Source organism: Physeter macrocephalus, chromosome 15 (genome assembly GCF_002837175.3).
Source record: "Physeter macrocephalus isolate SW-GA chromosome 15, ASM283717v5, whole genome shotgun sequence".
Classification (NCBI taxonomy): Eukaryota; Metazoa; Chordata; class Mammalia; order Artiodactyla; family Physeteridae; genus Physeter; species Physeter macrocephalus.
Window position 1 is genome coordinate 73,755,813 of NC_041228.1, and position 17,842 is coordinate 73,773,654.

Below are 17,842 nucleotides of genomic sequence, written 5' to 3' on the forward strand. Positions count from 1 at the left end.
GCGGACTCTCAACCACTGCGCCACCAGGGAAGCCTAAGCAAAATTATTTATAGAGCAAAGGAAATATCGGTGTGGGATTGGGTTTTGAGGTAGCGCAGGAGGGGAATGACAATAGACTTGACAGTCCTTGTGGGAGACCCACTTGAGATTGGACATCACAGATGATACAGGACAACGGATCGTGGGCTGTTCTCCATCCAGGGTGAGGAGCAGAGAACTCTAGCAATTTTCTTTTTTTTTTGGCAGTGCCCCGCGTCATGTGGGATCTTAGTTCCCCGAGCAGGGATCGAACCCGTGCTCCCTGCCATGGAAGCGCGGAGTCTTAACCACTGGACCACCAGGGAAGTCCCTCTAACAAGTTAATTGTTGTTTTGATCCATCACAGAGCATAAGGTTTCGGAGGACAGAGGGATTAGAGGATGGAAAGTGGTTGAAGAGGTGTCATTCAGCATAGGCAGGAAGGGAAAGAGATGAAGCCAAGAGGGGCCTGAGGGGCGTGACGCCTTGTGATCCGTGAACAGGAAGAGAGAGAAGAGAAGAGAGAGCTGCACGGATGGGCACTTGTGGTCAGAGGCAATGGTCTTTGTTTGGAGTTGCAGTTTTCAGAGTGAAGACGAATCCGGGGTGTGTTCTCAGGATTGGTTTGCTGAGGTGGGAGGGAGCTGGTGGGCATGGACTGAGGGGTAAAGAGACAGGCCAGGGAGGGCACAGGTCACGCACGGGGATGTTGAAGTCCTCCGGAGTGACGGCAGGAGGGAATGACCCCTGAGAGCGACCGGTGGGTCAGTAAGTGACAAGTAGATCAGGACAGCATCGGAGGAGGGCAGCCCGCTCAGAGGAGGAGGACAGCTTTGGGCTTGCGGGGTAGAAGACCCATCTGAAAGTAACGGCTGGGAGCTGGCCACAGCTCTCACTCCTGTCTGGAGGGAGACTGCGCAGGGTCCGCTCCAAAGGCTTGGGAGGGTGGTGGCCTTGAGCAGCCCCGAGGGGTTCACAGAGACCCCCTGGAGGAGGTGGCGGGGAGCCTGTCAAAGCTGTGGAGTCATCCAGTTTCAGAGGCTGCGGTGGAAGATGAGGGCGGATGAGCGTTAGAAGTGGAAAAGCGCAGGGCTGTGCAGGGCTGAGGTTGTCCAAGAGGAAACTCACCAGAGGGCTGGCATTTGGGGCAGCGGTGAAAGATGGCCAAAGGGAGGGTCAGAAGTTCCTGGGTTCCTGGCAGACTCTTGGTCCCACGTTGCGTTGTCACCTGGACTGCTGTAGGATTTTAGGGGCTGAGGTGTGCAGAGGATCCATCTATATTTTCTTTTTGGTGGCTGTAATCCCTTCAGACAAAACTTTGACAAAAAAGGAAAGAGATCGAGCAATAGCTGAAGTTGGTTGCAAAATATAAAGTTTTGCCCATAAGGTAAAGAACCTTTATAGACAGAAGGAGCCAGTAAGAGTTATTAACTGCTGCTTTATGTGAGCACTGTATTCAATGCTGTGTAGCATTCTGATTAAGAGTAGTCTGGGTGATAGTCACTGAATTACAGTGCACCGTGCCCTGTTCTAGGGTTTGTTTTTTTTAATATTGATTGATTGATTGATTGATTTGACTGCGTTGGGTCTTAGTTGTGGCATGCGGGAATTTTAACTGCGGCATATGGACTCTTGGTTGCGGCACGTGGGATCTAGTTCCCTGACCAGGGATTGAACCCGGGCCCCCTGCACTGGGAGCGCGGAGTCTTAGCCACTGGACCGCCAGGGAAGTCCCTGTTCTAAGGTTTTTGTTTGGTTGAGTCTTCTCTTCAACCTCATCACTTTTGTCCGCCGCACCGTATAGAGGAGGAGAAGCTGAAGGACACAGAGGTTAGGTAAACTTGCTCAAGACTGAAAAGAGAGTCAGGGTCAGAACCCAGCATCCAACGCAAGTGACCTTGCTCCTGGACCACTACATTGTGTGGCCTTACAACGTTCAGATGTGGACTCTTCAAAGAGTTAAGCTCTGACAAGAGATGCATGAAGTAAAGACAGAGCCGACCTGTGGGTGTAATCATCCAAATGCTACATCGTGGTTAAACCAGTACAACAGAGGGGTCTGTTTCCCCTGAAGATGGGGCGAAGGTGTCTGCCTACAGGTCCAGGCTTTTGCACCCAGGAGTGAATTTCCCTAAGATGTGTGTGTGTGTGTGTGTGTGTGTGTGTGTGTGTGTGTGTGTGTGTGTATACACTTATGCACATACAATATATACATACATTTTTTTAACTTAAGAGAATTCATTTTCTGTTTTTAGTGCCTATGTCAGGAATTGCAAACACTTGGAAAATGATGTCTCAATTATTTTGAACTGATTGGCCTATCTTAGGTTATGTAAGTTTCTTGTCTCACCTTTCCTCTGATGCCCTTTCACCTAGCCTGTTTCCCAGTTGGATCACGTGGAGAGAAACAGGAAATATAAACATGTTGACAGCTCTTCTAGCTCCTTGTAGGTCATTCTCCAAAATTTACGTGGAAGAGAAAAAGCGAACTGTAACAAGGATTGTTTGAGGTTATAAATTGTCTCTGCTGTGACTGCCCTCCATTATCATGGACTGGTGAAACTTGGCTGACAAATGGAAATCAGATTGCACTTACAATTTTTAAAGTTAGAGTCAAGAATATTTAACATCACATTCTTTTTAAAGTCTCAAATTCTTTGGAACATTTTATACACTGAAAAAATGTAATGATACATAATGCTTTAAAAGAGAAAGCTACGGGGAATTCCATGGTGGTCCAATGGTTAGAACTCAGAGCTTTCACTGACATGGCCTGAGTTCAGTCCCTGATCAGGGAACTAAGACTGCACAAGCCACTCGACGGGGCCTGGAAAAAAAACATAGAAAGCTACGAACAGCATATTCTTATTTATTTAAGAATAAAAAGGGGATTATAGAACTGTGTCCTGTGGTGATCAAGAAATGTTGTCCTGATTTCGGTGACAGGACAATGAATACGTTTGAAATCATGTGCTCATTTTTCTGAGTTAATAAAATTTTTTCAACACGGATAAAATCTTTATAGTAATGACCTAGAAGTGCCCAAGGTGAAAATGGAAGGCTTTGGGCATGTGATGAATAATTTTAATTCAGAAATATCCTTGAAATTTCTATACTGCAGTATTATGACTTTATATATATATATATATATATATATATATATATAGCACAGTGTATAAACCTGTACCTAGCAAGGTGAATTTAGAATGGATTCTTGGAAATGTCTAGGAACATATCTAATACTTTCTTGTACTGGCTTCTGTTACACCTTTAATTGCCTTCAGTAGATGTTGACCCAGCTATTATTAAAAAGGTCATTTGTTCTCCAGGACTGACATTCAGGTGAACTTGAACTTCACTTCTGTTGGTTATTTTAAGTAGAAGCTACATATTTAAAAGCTTTATGGTTATGGTTTATGCTTTACACACTGCAGATTGGAAAAGAACACATAGGCCTGAAGGCTGTAACTGAAATCCTCCAGGATATTCAGTATAAGGTAAGTCATTCTTTAAAAGAAAATAAAACTACTGGCTGTGTCAGAGGCTTCCATGCCCACCTTCAGGCTGGGAGATTCCCTAAAAGGGCTCACAGCCAAGTTCTTATCCTCCTGGTTGTGGTTTCTTCCAGCGGAAGGCTACAGTCCCAGAGAAGCGAGCCACAAGCTTCCAGACAGCCCCGCCCCGTGGAGTCGCATAGGGGACACACCTGATTCTCCTAGCAGTGATGTCACAACACGTGTGAAGCATTGCCAACCAGGGAAGCTTTCCTGGGCCTTGGTGTCCAGGGATTTTGTTGGGGGTCAGTCACGCCAGCCGGCAGTGCCTGAGGGACTGACCTCAGCTACTCTGACTCTAGCCCTCCCCAACCCTGCGCAAAACCGGGCTTTCAACATAAATCACAGTGTCGGGATATAATTATCTGGTCCAACTGGTGCAGCCTGACCCAAGGCCTCAGGCACACAGGGCCACTCTTCTCAGGCAGCATATTCCAAGGGCTCAGAGATTATCTCCCAGGAGCCAGCCAGGGGCCAGTCTTGAAGACAGGCCTTTACAGTTTTTTTTTGGATTGTGTAGGATTCGAGCAACCCAGGCCAAGCTGAGTTACCCCTTTCTGCCCGCTAGTTATAGGAAGGTAGTGTAAATGAAACAAATAAAAATTGTGGCAACCACACTTCAAAGAATTTAAGTAAAAAGAAAAAAAGAGACAAGTACATATAAGCCATAAGATGATATATCCCACAGAAGGTGATTTAGGTTGATTTGAGCCTGTAGTGATTCGGCCTAGCATTGCCGGGAAGCCCAGTTCTCTTATAAATAGTACCTTTTATGCTCATGTTGAGTCAGTAGAATCTGAGTGGCCTTGTGAGGGAGAAGGTCAGTCCCATGTGGGTGCTGGAGATACCGCACAGGGGTCCAAAGACTCGAGGCCAACCCTAAAATCTGTCTGGAAACAAAGTCTCGCTAGCTCTAGACTCACTAGCTCAAGCCCAGAGCATCTGGAACCAGGCAAGAACCTCTACAGAAGGTCTCCTGAGCGCAGGCTCAGAGTGAATCCAGCTGCCAGGGGAAAGCACAGACTGGTCACAGAAGCTGGTGAAAAGGGGACAAGGACACGTTTTCATTGGCATTTGTTGAATAGAAATGGGTTGAGAAATTTTCCTTTATTGCTTCAGCTAATGTGACATCAGTCGTTATGGAATACAGGAGGATGGTGGGAGGTAAGTAAGCTGGATTCTTGAATGTGTCCAGCAGTCCCCAGAAGTAAGGAAGAGACCAAGAGGTCATGCACTAACCTTCCCTGTTATGTCTGCATTAGTGGAGTAATCTTGTAAGAGACATCCAACTGGCGTGACAGGTCTGTCTGTCTAAGGACCGACATTTTAAATGGGACTATTTAAAATAGTGATCAGAAATGTGAATTGGTGATGGCACAAATAGTTTATTGAAATTTAAATCTAGTTTTGATAGACGTATATTGAAATTTAATATTTTCATCTGAGTGTCAGTTCTCCCTCTCTGGAGGAGGAGAGCATCCAGAGTAGGACCTAGAGCTGAGCTACCAAATCCAAAGGGGGCAAAACGAGAATTTGGGAGGCAGCCCGTCCTGCCAAGAAGGTTAGGAATTGAGATCATAGTACCAGGAAGAAAGTCATTTCTAAAGAGAATTCCCTGAGCCAAGGCCTAAGTCTCTGGTCTGGATGCGCCAGGAGCCGGAAAGGTAGCTGACATGGGGCAGATGGACACTGGACGATTTTAAGTTTCACACCTGGAATTACAGGGAAGATTGAGCTGCAGCAGCAGAGAAAATAGCTACGGACTCAGAGTAGGAGGATCTGTTGCTCCAGTGAGAAGACAGCTTGACACAATTCTGTGGGGTCTGCTAATGCCGTTCAGAAAAGACTTCAACCTGGATTTTTAGTGCTAATAAATGTTCTTATTCTAAAATTTAGAAATTTTATGTTAACCTGGGGTACATTGTTTTCTGTTTCAGGGGAAGTCCAAAACGATACCCTGCTTTAATCCTAACACTTTATTACCAGGTAAGCATTCATCTGCATAAGATGAATTTTAACTGTGGATATGACTGCATTGTTTTCCTCAGAACATACACAACTATATCTTATTAGTTAATAAAGTTTCTTTACAATTTATAATCTCTGTAGTTTGTACCAGTTTCAGATTGCTCTAAACCTGGGAGTAAACCTTTTGAAATAATAAACACTTTACCACTAGTTCCATTAATCCATGAAGAGGTGTTTTTTGGATTTTCATTCATACAAATTGCTACCTCTGTGTAAAGCACGACTGTAATAACATAACCTTGATATACATGTAAGATTGGTCAGTGCAGTTCTTATTAATCTCTGGTGTGAAATAAACTTTCTATCTAATTTTAAAAGGTAACCTCTTTGCAGTGATATTATTATTTAGCTATTATTTCTAAATATTTAGGTAGGCCTGAACAGGTAAGAATCGTATATAAAATACTCAAAATATAGTTTGTAGATAAAGGTTGTTTTGTACAAAATTTTGGTCTTCACATTTCTCTGCCTAAATTATGTGAAATTTTTTGGTGTTTCAAACAAAACCAAATGCATTGTATCTTCTACTTTCTACATTTAATTGCACTGCTACAAACCAGTTTTTTCCGTATGTTGAATACTCACCCATCATATTTAATCACAAATTCTTCTAATGCAGGGCTACAAGATTTTATAAGAATGATTTTTTTATTCTATCATAATGTGATTTCAATATTTTGCTATTCAAGAAGCAATATAGAGGTAGCTAGAACAGCATGGTTAAATGCACAGACTTGTTTTCTTGTCTCTCATTTTTATTTAAAAAAAATCAGATATATGATTTAACATTCTTAAAAGAATCAAAAGCTCTAAATAATCACACCTGGGAACAACTTAAGCAGTCTCTCCCTTTAAATCCCAATAGTTACAAATTATTGACCTTTTTTTTTTTTTTTTTTTGTATTTTACAAAAATTTATTTTAACTGAATTTTTTAAAAGATAATTTAAACACACAGACTTTGAAGCCAGACTGCTTTCGTTCTCATCCTGTCTCTGGCAGTTGTTAGCCCAGTGACCGAGGGCATATTACATACCCTCTGTGATTCAGTTTCCCCATCTGAAACGTGCGGGTAATAATGGGACCTATCTCACTGGTCTGTTGTAAGAGTTAAATAAATTAATGTAAAATGCTTAGAAGAGCACTTCACATGTAGTAAACATTCAATAGATATTGGGTATAATCAGTCAGGTAAATCATCCAATAAAGTAAAAAAAAAAAAAAAAAAAAAATGGATACACTTCTCCTCAAGTGAGTAAACTTGATAGATAGTATATAGTATATATATCAAGTGTGTATGTATATAATATAGTATATCAAGTTTATATACAGCCAGTTTATATAGCCAAATTTAAATATGTATAGTAACCCACTGAGAGAAACTGCTATAAATAATAGAAAGAGGATTCATCATGTTTTTTATTGATTGTTTTCTCCATGATGATTAGATTAAAACACAAACGTGAGGCTGTAGTTTAAAAATGACATCAGTCTGAGAAGTGTTATTTGGACAGTTTGTAATTTTGAAAATTATTGTTGGAATCTTCCAAATTATTTTTCATTAACTTGCCTTTCTGTGACATGTCCACGTGATGGCACAGACCCTCTGCTGCGCGATTACTGGGTCTACGAAGGCTCTCTCACTATTCCGCCCTGCAGTGAAGGTGTTACCTGGATATTATTCCGATACCCTCTAACAATATCCCAGCTACAGGTGAGTGCAGTGCTTTTAAATCTTCCAGAATGAAGTTCTGAGTTAAATGTTAAATGTTGTCTCTACAAAAGGGAAACACATCTGTTTTACGTTTTGGCTCCCTTTGGATCAGTTAGTCACATCTTTTCAGATAAAAGTTAAATGTGTTGAACCAGTGAAAGCAATGGAAAGGTCAAGGAAGAAGAAAACCCAGCTCTCATTGATGATCTGTATTTTAAAAGTCAGTTTTTATAGAGTAAATAGAAGTCAGTGAAATAGCCAAACTTTTGATTATTATAGTTATTCCTTCATGTGGGTTTTCCCAGGCATTGGAGAGAAAAAAGGTCTTGGAAGTAAAGTGAGAATGCCAGTTATTTCTGTAAGTCACATGCAGGCTTTGTAATAGCTCTTTCTTGGCTTGCACAGGAAAATCCTGTATGCAGAGGGTGAGGGCGCTAAAAAGAACGCCCCGAAAAGTTCTGAATTGTTCTCTAGCCCCATTTTTGTTCACCTGCCACCCACCTTGGGTACAGCATAGGTGCTCTAAATGCTAATGCACAGTGGGTGTGGCTCCAAGGTGAGCTGTCACTAGGATGTTCGCTGGCGGAGCAGGAGGCAACATCACTACAAGGTGTTTAAACAATGGTTTTGCTATTATTACAGAAAAAGCTTTAAATGTCTCCTATCCCCCAGAGGTCTGTCTAAGGATGTGTTCTGGAAGGCTATACTTGTTCTTCATGATCAGTCTCAAAAGACTTGGGCAGTCCTCTCAATAAACCAAGTTTCCTTTAGAAACTTTTTACAAACTTTTATTATATCTCCTATCATTTTATAAGAAGTTCAAGTTTACTCACTACTCAAGAAAGCCTTCTTTTGTTTGTCCTTAAATCTTTAAAATCCTCCTTTCAACCTTTAACAATTTCTTATTTCTCTTTTTTCTAAGGATTAATTTTAAAAGTGCCCCATTCAGCATCTTCATTGTTTCATTATTTTAGAAACTTTGATCACACCACCTTTGGGCCTTTGTATTTTTAGTATGACAAACCCCAATTCCTTTATTTATTCATTCATCTGTTTTTTTCTTACAAGAAACTGTTCCTGACTGTCAACCAGGCACAGAGGATGCAGAGACTCAGACCAGTGTTTACTCTTAAAAAGTTCGCCATGGAGTTGTGGAGGCAGACGATTATTAGACAACTATGTTGTGTCATAAGTAAGGTGCTCTGGAAACACACAGGACAGAAACCCAACCCGGACTGGGAGGTCCAGGGAATAACTCCTGAAAAATACTAGGAGTTAGTCTAGTAAAGGAGAGGGAAGTAATTAGGAGTTTGAGTCTAACGTTAAGAGTAGAGGTTTGGACTAATGGCATATCGATTTGGAATTTAATAGCAAAGGTGGTTACCGCTGTAACAGATATACCTCAAAACTTCAGTGACTTATCACAGTAAGAATTTATGTTTTACACACGTAAAATGTGTTTTTACATTTTACAAATCCAACAAATGTGTTTTTGATTCACAGTGAAGGCTTTTCTTTGTGCAGTCAGGGAACTGGGTTGAAAGACACTCTGCCATCTTTAATACCTCACTTCTAGGTCCTTAGGTGTGGTCATGTAGCCAGCAGGAAGGGAAGGAGCCTGGAGGCTCTCAAAGGGGGATTGCTTTTAAAGGGCCAGACCTAGAAATGGCGAACACCATTTATGCTTACATTCTGTTGGCTGGAACTCAATCACATGGCCATACCTGATTGCAGGGGAGGCTGAGAAGTGAATTCTAGCTTCATGTCCGAGAAGAAGAAATGGATTTGATGATCAGATTAGCTCAAGTTGAGTAAGAGGCAAGATAGCCCAGCTGAGTGCAAAACCCCAGTGTAGGTAGAGGAGATGGCACCACCTAGGGAACTAGGGACTTGCCCAAGGGCCTTGGGAACAGCCAGGAGGGAGTGAGTCCAGGACGGGAGAGAGTATCTCCAAGATGCGGAGGAGAAAGGTTAATAGTGACAAATGCTACAGAGAATTTAAATAGAATGCGTGCTGCCCACCCAGGTAGAAAATAACTACGCTCTATAAACACGTGCCCAGATGCCACTGCTGGGTTCTCACCCGTGACTCCTGTTTCTTGGTCTTGTGTGTTCACTGGTGGATCCTGGTTTTGACACTTCTCTGTTGCTGAGCTTTGGCTTCTCTTCTCCAGTATTATTCCTCCACCATCCCTTCCGCAATGCTGCTCTCGGTGTTCAGGTCAACACCCAGCCCATCCAGCCAGTTTGCCTTGAGCCTCTACCATGGGGAAAGCCTTCATTTCTTTTCAGAGTTGCCATCATGCAAACAAGATTCATGAACAAGGACCATCGTTGCCAATTAACTGAACTGTTAGCTGAAGTGAGATGTTTCCACGGAGTGGTAAGCTGAAAGGAGAAGGGGACCAAGGGTAAAAGTTTTAACTGGCGTCAGTCACAAGGAGAGGAGACTGGCACAAGTAGTGGAAGCAGCTCAGGGTCTACTGTCACCTTTGTTCAGCAGTTTAAAGGTAATCTTCTAAAAATAGGTCAAATCTTTTAGTGAAAAATAAAATTTTTCTCCATAACCACAATAAATGTCTATTTATTGCAAGTCAGTTCGAATTAACCTTGCTGAGCCACAGAAAAGAAAATTCTCAGTTCCACTTAGAATTCCATTAAGGATTCCCTTGCTAGGACGGTATGGGGAATGTTAACTGACAGTCTGTAAATGTGGACGAGGATGTTTTACTTCCACGTCGACCAGTATGCTGTGCGAAAATCCAGAGACAAAACATCATGCCTTTCAGTCTCGCTGTCTTCAAGGGGAGCCTTGCTTTGTATTGTCCCTTTGAGTAAGGCCAGTGACAAAGTCTAGCCCTGACTCACTAAGTGACGCCCCTCAATTATGGGGAAGTAAGCTGTATCTTCCTCAAAGGGAGCCAGAGCCAAAGGAACGTACACTGGAAGGAATAATCCCAACTGCTCTTGGAAATAGATGACTTTCCAGTTAGCTGTGGCTTTTCAAGAAAAAAGATGTATGTTCTGTTAGCACAGAGCTCCATTATAGCATCTGTTCGGAGGGCAGGAATGTTGAAATGGACACACACACACACACACACACACACACTCACGTGTAAATTAAAATGGAATTTAGAGTGATTTAGGAAAAAATTATAATTTTAGGAGAATATAAATCAGTCTGTCCTTGACTTGAATGTTTCACTGTTGCTGCTTATATAATTTCATGGAAAGCAGAGCCCAAAGTAGAGAAGGTCCAGAGAGGGCAGTAAAAACAAGAGGAACCCAAGAGAGAGGATGTGATTCCAGAATCAAAACCAAGAAAAATTGGGAAGCCTCATCCTGTTGTACTTAAAGAGGAGCAGAGAAATATAGAGACGGAGGCAGAAGGAGAGAGACAGAGGATTGATATAGAAAATAACAAAAGGAATAGCAAATGGCAGGTGGAGTGGCCACTAAGTTGATTATATTGAGAAATAGAAAACTTTGTATTGAAAAAATAATGTGTCCTCTTATAGGCGTAACATGTAATTAAGCAGCTGGATGTTGTTGTAGAAACAGTTGTATCTTGAAATGCGTCATCTGTCACAGGATGATAGTGTCTGCACTTGCAACGTAATTAAGGAAGAAGCTCTAGATCATGATGCTTTCCTAGGAAATGCACAGCTGCTGGAGGTGGGTGGGGAGGAGAAGGAGTCAGCGGCTGAAGTGTGGTGTTGACAGCTAAGCCTGTCGTGGACCATTTGCATCTTCCTGGGCACTAAGAATTCTAGCATCTGGGACTGGAAGCTCCTGATTGGTTGACTTTTTCATGTTATTCCTGGTTAGCACACCCTATGCTAGGGGAAAAACCCCACACAATTGGATGGATTTGGATGAGGGTAATTTAAAACATTTAAAAAGGTGATCTGTAACCATTAAATTACTGTAAGATAAAACAGTGGTCTAAAGCATTAGGAAGCCGAAGTAAAAAAAAGAAAAAAAATTTTTTTTTCAGCTGGATTGTTTTTTGTTTTTGTTTGTTTTTGGGTTTTTTTTGGCTGCACTGTGAGGCTTAGTTCCCCGACCAGGGATTGAACCCAGGCCATGGCAGTGAAAGCACAGAGTCCTAACCACGGGCCCACCAGGGAATTCCCTCAGCTGGATTGTTATGTTTGGAAATGGGATAAAATGGCACATGTACAAATATGTGAGCATGCACATACACACACACACACCAATAATTGAGTCTCCAGTTTTACCCTCATTTTCCTGTCTTTCTTCTCCCCACTTTTTCTGCATTTTCCTCGTACTCATCTGTTTCTATTTCTTAACTTACCTACTTTTCCCAAATTAGATGTGTCTGTCTTTGTTTATTCCTTTCTCTTTCAACTTCAAGTAACGCCAGTGAAACGAAGGAATGTGGATGTTGTTACTGGTTTTCACCGTGTGGCTGTACGCCTGTTAGAACTTGGAAAGCCATCTTAAATTTTGTTTCCTCCCAATCTTGCCTCCTCTTCATCCTTCCCCATTTCAGGCTTCCTATGGATTGAAAAGTGGGACTCTTCCTAGCCCGACTTCTGGCACGGGATGTCTGTGGCCTGTGGGGTCCGGGAGCCCGTCTGGTCTTGGCCCTCTGAGGAGCAGGCTTTTCTTATGCTCCACGTGGGATTTGAGTGGCCGTTAACCCTGAAGACCAGGACGCTGCGGCACCCCAGCACGGTTATGTTTGAAAATGATTCCAAGTGATTTGGAACATTTGTTGTGCATTTTCTTCTGTGTCCGTGTTTTCTCTAATTTGAGTGTACAGCAGAACCCCCCCCGGGAGGGCATGTTAAAACACAGACTGCTGGGCCGCACCCCAGAGTTGCTGATTTGGTGGGTCTGGGGCACTTATTCCAGGAAGCACACTCTGAGAACCACTGTTTCTCATCTACCCGCAGTTACGTCCCCAGCTGATTGAGGTCAGCAGTCTTAAGGCCAGAATGCTGAGTGCCTGAAGGCCGGTGTGCTGCGCAGCACTAGACCAGTCCTGTCCGATGGAAACACCATGTGAGCCGCAGATGGGAGAGAAAATTGTCTCGTAGCCACAGTAAAAAAAGTCCCAATAAACCGGTGAAGTTAATTCAGGTAGTCTCTTTCAACCCAGGGAATCAAAGATATCATTTAACGTGTAATCAGTGTAACAGACCATTGATGAGATTTTTCACATCCTTATTTTCATACGAAGTCTGACTTCGTGTGTACGAATCCTACATTTCCAGTACATCTCAGTTCAGACTGACAGCATTTCGAATGCTTGGTGGCCACATGGGGCTGGCTGGTGGCTACTGTCCTTACGCAGTGTAACTCTAGGACTTTCTCTTGCTCCTGGGGGACTCCCTCTTTCCTTTCTTAAAATGCGTTATTTTTAGGGACTTGCGAGAAAGTTTGCGTGTATTTCTTCAGCATCTTCCGTGATACAGAGCACTTCCCGCGGAGTCACGAGCTCTGGAGTCTCTACGTCTGGAGTAAGTTTCGATCTGTGTGACTGACTCATCAGTAACTATCCTCATGATGGGACAACAGTGGCCGAGCCCAGAGCTGGGGATTGGGATGAGAGGAAAGTTTACATCAGTGTTCCTGGGGAAAGAAAGTTCTTTTCCCTAAGCTCTTCCTCAAAAAAAAAAAAAAAAAAAAAACAGATTAAGGAGTGATCAGTGACAGAATGAGGGTTGTTTTAGGGGTGAAAGGTCAGGAAGAGAGAGCAGTGATTTTAGGAGGAAAGTTAGATATGGGGTAGAAGAAACTGAAACTAAAACAACAAGGTTCAGGGCTTCCCTGGTGGCGCAGTGGTTGAGAGTCCGCCTGCCGATGCAGGGGACGCGGGTTCGTGCCCCGGTCCGGGAAGATCCCACGTGCCGCGGAGCGGCTGGGCCCGTGAGCCGTGGCCGCTGAGCCTGCGCGTCCGGAGCCTGTGCTCCGCGACGGGAGAGGCCACAGCAATGAGAGGCCCGCGTACCGCAAAAAACAAACAAACAAACAAAAAAACAACAAGGTCCAGTACATGAAAGGTGGAGAGATATGTATGTGTATATATATATATATATGAAATCTCATTATATATACACATATATGGACTATTTAAGTACAATTTGCTTTGTTCCCTCTATTTGACTACTACCACAAGGAATTCTGTTCCTCTAATTCATGTATCGTCATCGCCTGGTGATGAAAGAGAATAAGAAGAGAACACCGACGTTTATGTGTTATTTTTCTCTTTCTTCTCTTTTAACATGATGACATATGAACTGTAAGTCAAAATAAGTCCATTATAGGATGTGCATAGGACCTCGGAAACTACTAAAATTAGTGAGCGCCAAACCTCAGACCCTAGAAATTAGCCCTTTAAATGCACTCACGAAGAAAGCAGTTTGAAAGCTGAACTTTGACTGAATCATCGGGGTCCTGCAATAAGGAGGTTGCAGTAAATGTCTGAGACCCACTGGCGTGCCACCCGGGTTCAGAGGAGAGTTGCTCAGCTCTGCTACCTTCAGAAGGTGAGGACTTGTCTCTGAAGTGTTGGAGCTCTGTCCTCTCCATCTGTCTCTTTCAAATTGGCTAAAAACAAATACCATGTTTAAGTAGAGTAGCATTAAAAATCGATGAAATCGTACATCCTGATATATGTGATAATGATAGTCTCTGTACAGCCATGACGTTTGAGTTTTGCTGAAGACTTTTATCCTGGAATATTATTCTGTTCCTTTCTCACTCTGTCTCATTTCAACGTGAGATAACGCAGTGTGTACTTGAAACCATTTAAAGTGACTAAAGGGTTCCGAGCGGTGGTTACTTCAGAAAAATTGGCGTTTCAGAGAGATGTGTTTTGCAGGGGAATCTCATGCTGCCATGGCTCTAGACATTTTTCAGATGCAGCAAGCAATATGGGTGCTGCCATATTCCCCCCTCTAAGACCCTGTGATGGTCTAGTGGAAGACCATTATGTAGATTACACAGCTAATGGCTTAGCTGACTGGCACTTCTATATAAATACAGCATGTGGCAGTTATTTTAAAAAACAGGACAATTCTAGTTGCATCAGGCTTATCCCATTTAGTGAAATCAAACAGTATTTGAAGACAGGGGAAAATAGAACATTAGAAGTCACATTTCTAACCTGGGTTCTGATCTAACAAGCCATTTAATTTTCCCCAACTCTTGTTTTCCGACACATATATGAATGGGTTGAATCTTGTGAGCTTCAACTCTTTTGGAGTCAGGAACCTCTTCTTAAGAAACTACTACACAGGTAAATTTTTACAAGTCATTCAGGAGTTTCATGGGTCCTCTAAAGTCTAGGGGTTTCTAGACTTTTATTCGAACCCTGAATTAGTTAATCTCTCGCATTTTTTTCCCCTTATGATTGGGAGAAGTCTATGGGTGTGCTGTATGAACCTTTGTAGACAGAAGCCTCTGATTCACAGATGGTGAACTTTTGGTGGATTGATGCTGTTCAGGTCACACTTGCTCAACATCCTGGGATTAGTGCCGGATGTAGGGTCTACTGATGACCAGAATTTCTGAAGAGGTGGCTGTGAAGCTGGGAAAGGAGCAGGTGGGCTTGGAATTGTCAGACCCGGCTAATCTGGAAACTTCCCTAACCCATGTGGCCCCAGTTTCTCCTTTTGTGTAAGGAATGAAGAATGTCTGTGGCATGTGATTTTATGGGGCGTTTAAATGAAATGACAGACCACGACTTAACAGAGGTAAGTCAACTGCTAGATGGCAGTGAGCCAGGCGAATGCTTATCACGTGTTTACTTGTTGTTCAGACACTTCCCAGAGGGTTGTGTCTGGCAGACTATGGACTCTTAGGAGGTGCAGACCCGGCAAGGCAGGGAAACTGCAGTGCACTTGATGGGAACGGCCACGTGGGACTGTGGGAACCTCTTCGTGTGTAACAGGAAACCACGGTATCTGGGGAGGCCTCCTGAAAAGGGAGATGAACTTGAAAATCGCTCTTGCCAAGGGAGGAAGATGGGCTTAAACTTTTGGAAAATCAGAGGCACTCTTTGGACCTGTGCTCTCCAGAGGGCTAGACAAACATCAAAGAGAGTCTTTTGATGAAAAAACCTCCATCTGATACATTTAACATCTGGTCAGTGTTAGCATACAGTGACACCAGAATTCATTACTTAAAGAGATACTTGGGAAGCATTTCAGAACACTGCTTCATTTGTTCACTTTTTCTCATTATGTCACAGGCGGGCCGTAAGAGCTTCCTGAGAGAAGTGTGTATCATTTTTGTACAAACAGATCCAGCAGGTTTCCATGGCAGTTTGGGTTGTCTGCAGACCTTCATATCCTTACTTCTGCAAGTCTCGTTCTTCTTGCAGGGGTCGTGTCTAATGTCTTAGGTCTGGAAGGATGAAGTTCTTTTTCTCTCTTTGAAGGTTAATTTTAATTGTCTCTTTCTAAGTTCTTATAATGTATGCATATTTTAAGCCATTGATGAAACTGCAGTCTTGTTCATAGCCGGTAAGTGATTAATCTGTTTTGTTCTGCTTTTATTTTCAGATTGAAGAATTTCGAAGGCTGAGGACACACGCGAAAGGGGCAGAGCTTGTGGAAGGCTGTGATGGGATTTTGGGAGACAATTTTAGACCCACGCAGCCACTCAGTGACAGAGTCATTAGAGCCGCGTTTCAGTAGCTGAAGAGAGCAGGAACCGGTGCGTCTTCATCTGGGTATGTTCGGATTAAGCAAGGAAAACGAGGCGCGCAGCTGAGCCTGTCACACCAAAGCGACTCTTACGATGATCCTCATAATTTTGCGATGTCAGCACACCTCATTTAAATCTAGGGCACATTCTCAAGCCCCATTAATTACAAGTCAGGTGGCCTGTAAAAATTTCATGCCGTGTTGGACAGAAATCTACAGTCCTTATGTTTTCGAGCAGAGCAGCCTTTCATTCTAAGTTTTGCTCTAATATCGGCTTTCACAAGGGAAGGTGCCTGAGGCAGGGGAACAGTGACACGCAAGTACCTCTTTGGTACTTTACTATGTTGTCGCACCCTTGAAACTGCAGCTGTCACCTCCTGTTGATGGGGGAGCGTAAGGGAATGGACTGGGAGACCTGTTGAGCCTCAAGGTGGCCCTTGGTGTTCAGTGCAGACTTGGTCGTCTTGCTTATCAGGGTAGGTAGGGTGAGGGCAGATCTGGCATGAATGAAAATACTTGTCCTGTGAAAGTGCTTTTATTCGATAGATCAGGAAGCCCTTGCTAATTATCTGAATGTAGTATGTTTCTGTATGGACTAAAACCTAATCTGTGTGTTTTAATATATCGAATTCAGTGTTTGTATTCCTTACCCTTCAGGACTAACAAAGTAAAACATCACAAGCATGGAAGAGATAAAATATACATAAATGCCTCTGTACTGGGTTACTTCTTCACCTTGTACATTGCCCAAGGGCGTGTAGCTAGGTCCGTGTGCGTTGCTGGGAAACCACTGCTTCTCATAAGAGGGAAGCGTCTGTTAGAACAGTTTCCTAGGAGTCAGGTCAGAGCTCTGACTGTTTAATGGACCGTTAAGAGTATGTACTGTCATCCCGTGTGAAGGGTACCATGGACCGGGGAGTCACAGAGGAACAGAAATCTCTGGCCTCGGGGAGCTCAGAGTCTCCTGAGCCAGACAGCTGATCTAGGAATTTTAAAGGGTGGTCACTTGGTCCACGTGTTTCCCTCTCCATTTTTCTTGCCCCTCTGTTATCACTCTATTGATGCACCCGGTACTCCAGCCAGTCTGTCTTTTCTCTTCTGTGAATGTGCTTCGCTCACCCAGTCCTTCCCCCTCTCTCCTTTTGCTCCTTGAAACCCTAGCCGACTACAGGCCCAACGCGCGTACCGTCCTCAGCAGGAATTCTCTCCTTGTCCCTTACACTGTACCTCTTGTGTCACAGTTTTTCTTCCAATTAGCTATTCGTATATTTCTTATTTCCTGTGTCAGATTTCAAGCTTCCTAAGGGTTGAAACATGTTGATTTTACTTTGACTCCATCGTGGCCCGTAACACTTGGAGTGGTGGATGTCGTTAGGGAAATTAGAAATTTCTTAGAACTTATGTGTGTCCTGTATCAGCCAACCGTGTTCCAGTCCTTCGTTCCTTCTCAGCTTCTGTGTCAGCCAGTAGATGATGGAGACGATGATGAGGAGGCCCGGCAAAGTCACCTGTGGTAGGAATGAGAAGGAGCTTTCAGTAATTCATATATGATAACAGTGGAGAACATCCCAGAGGGCTTTAAGCTGAGCCTTATAATGGATGAGCTAAAGAATTAAAATAATATTCAGTCAGAAATCATTATTGAGCACCTACTACGTGACTGGTTCTGTGTATACAGAGATGAGAAGAACAGATGTCGTCTCTGCCCTCATAAAAGCTAGAGTCTGAGATGGGGAAGCTGGCAGTGGAGAAACAAACACTTCTGGCCCAGGGAGGTCAGCTCCGTGCTGTGTGACCATCTAGAGGGGTGGGATAGGGAGGGTGGGGGGGAGACGCAAGAGGGAGGGG

At 43.3% G+C, this 17,842-nt stretch overlaps 1 protein-coding gene across 1 annotated transcript in view; it reads left to right on the forward strand.

The window, feature by feature from the left end:
* The window catches only part of CA8 (carbonic anhydrase 8), an 84,842-nt gene that overhangs the window by 50,171 nt on the left and 16,829 nt on the right, over positions 1 to 17,842 (forward strand). The window contains exons 5-8 of the mRNA XM_024127047.1: positions 3,453 to 3,515; positions 5,510 to 5,558; positions 7,201 to 7,313; positions 15,851 to 16,020. Coding sequence (XP_023982815.1) covers positions 3,453 to 3,515; positions 5,510 to 5,558; positions 7,201 to 7,313; positions 15,851 to 15,985 — 360 coding nt within the window. The 3' untranslated portion in view covers positions 15,986 to 16,020. The remainder of the gene's footprint in view (positions 1 to 3,452; positions 3,516 to 5,509; positions 5,559 to 7,200; positions 7,314 to 15,850; positions 16,021 to 17,842) is intronic.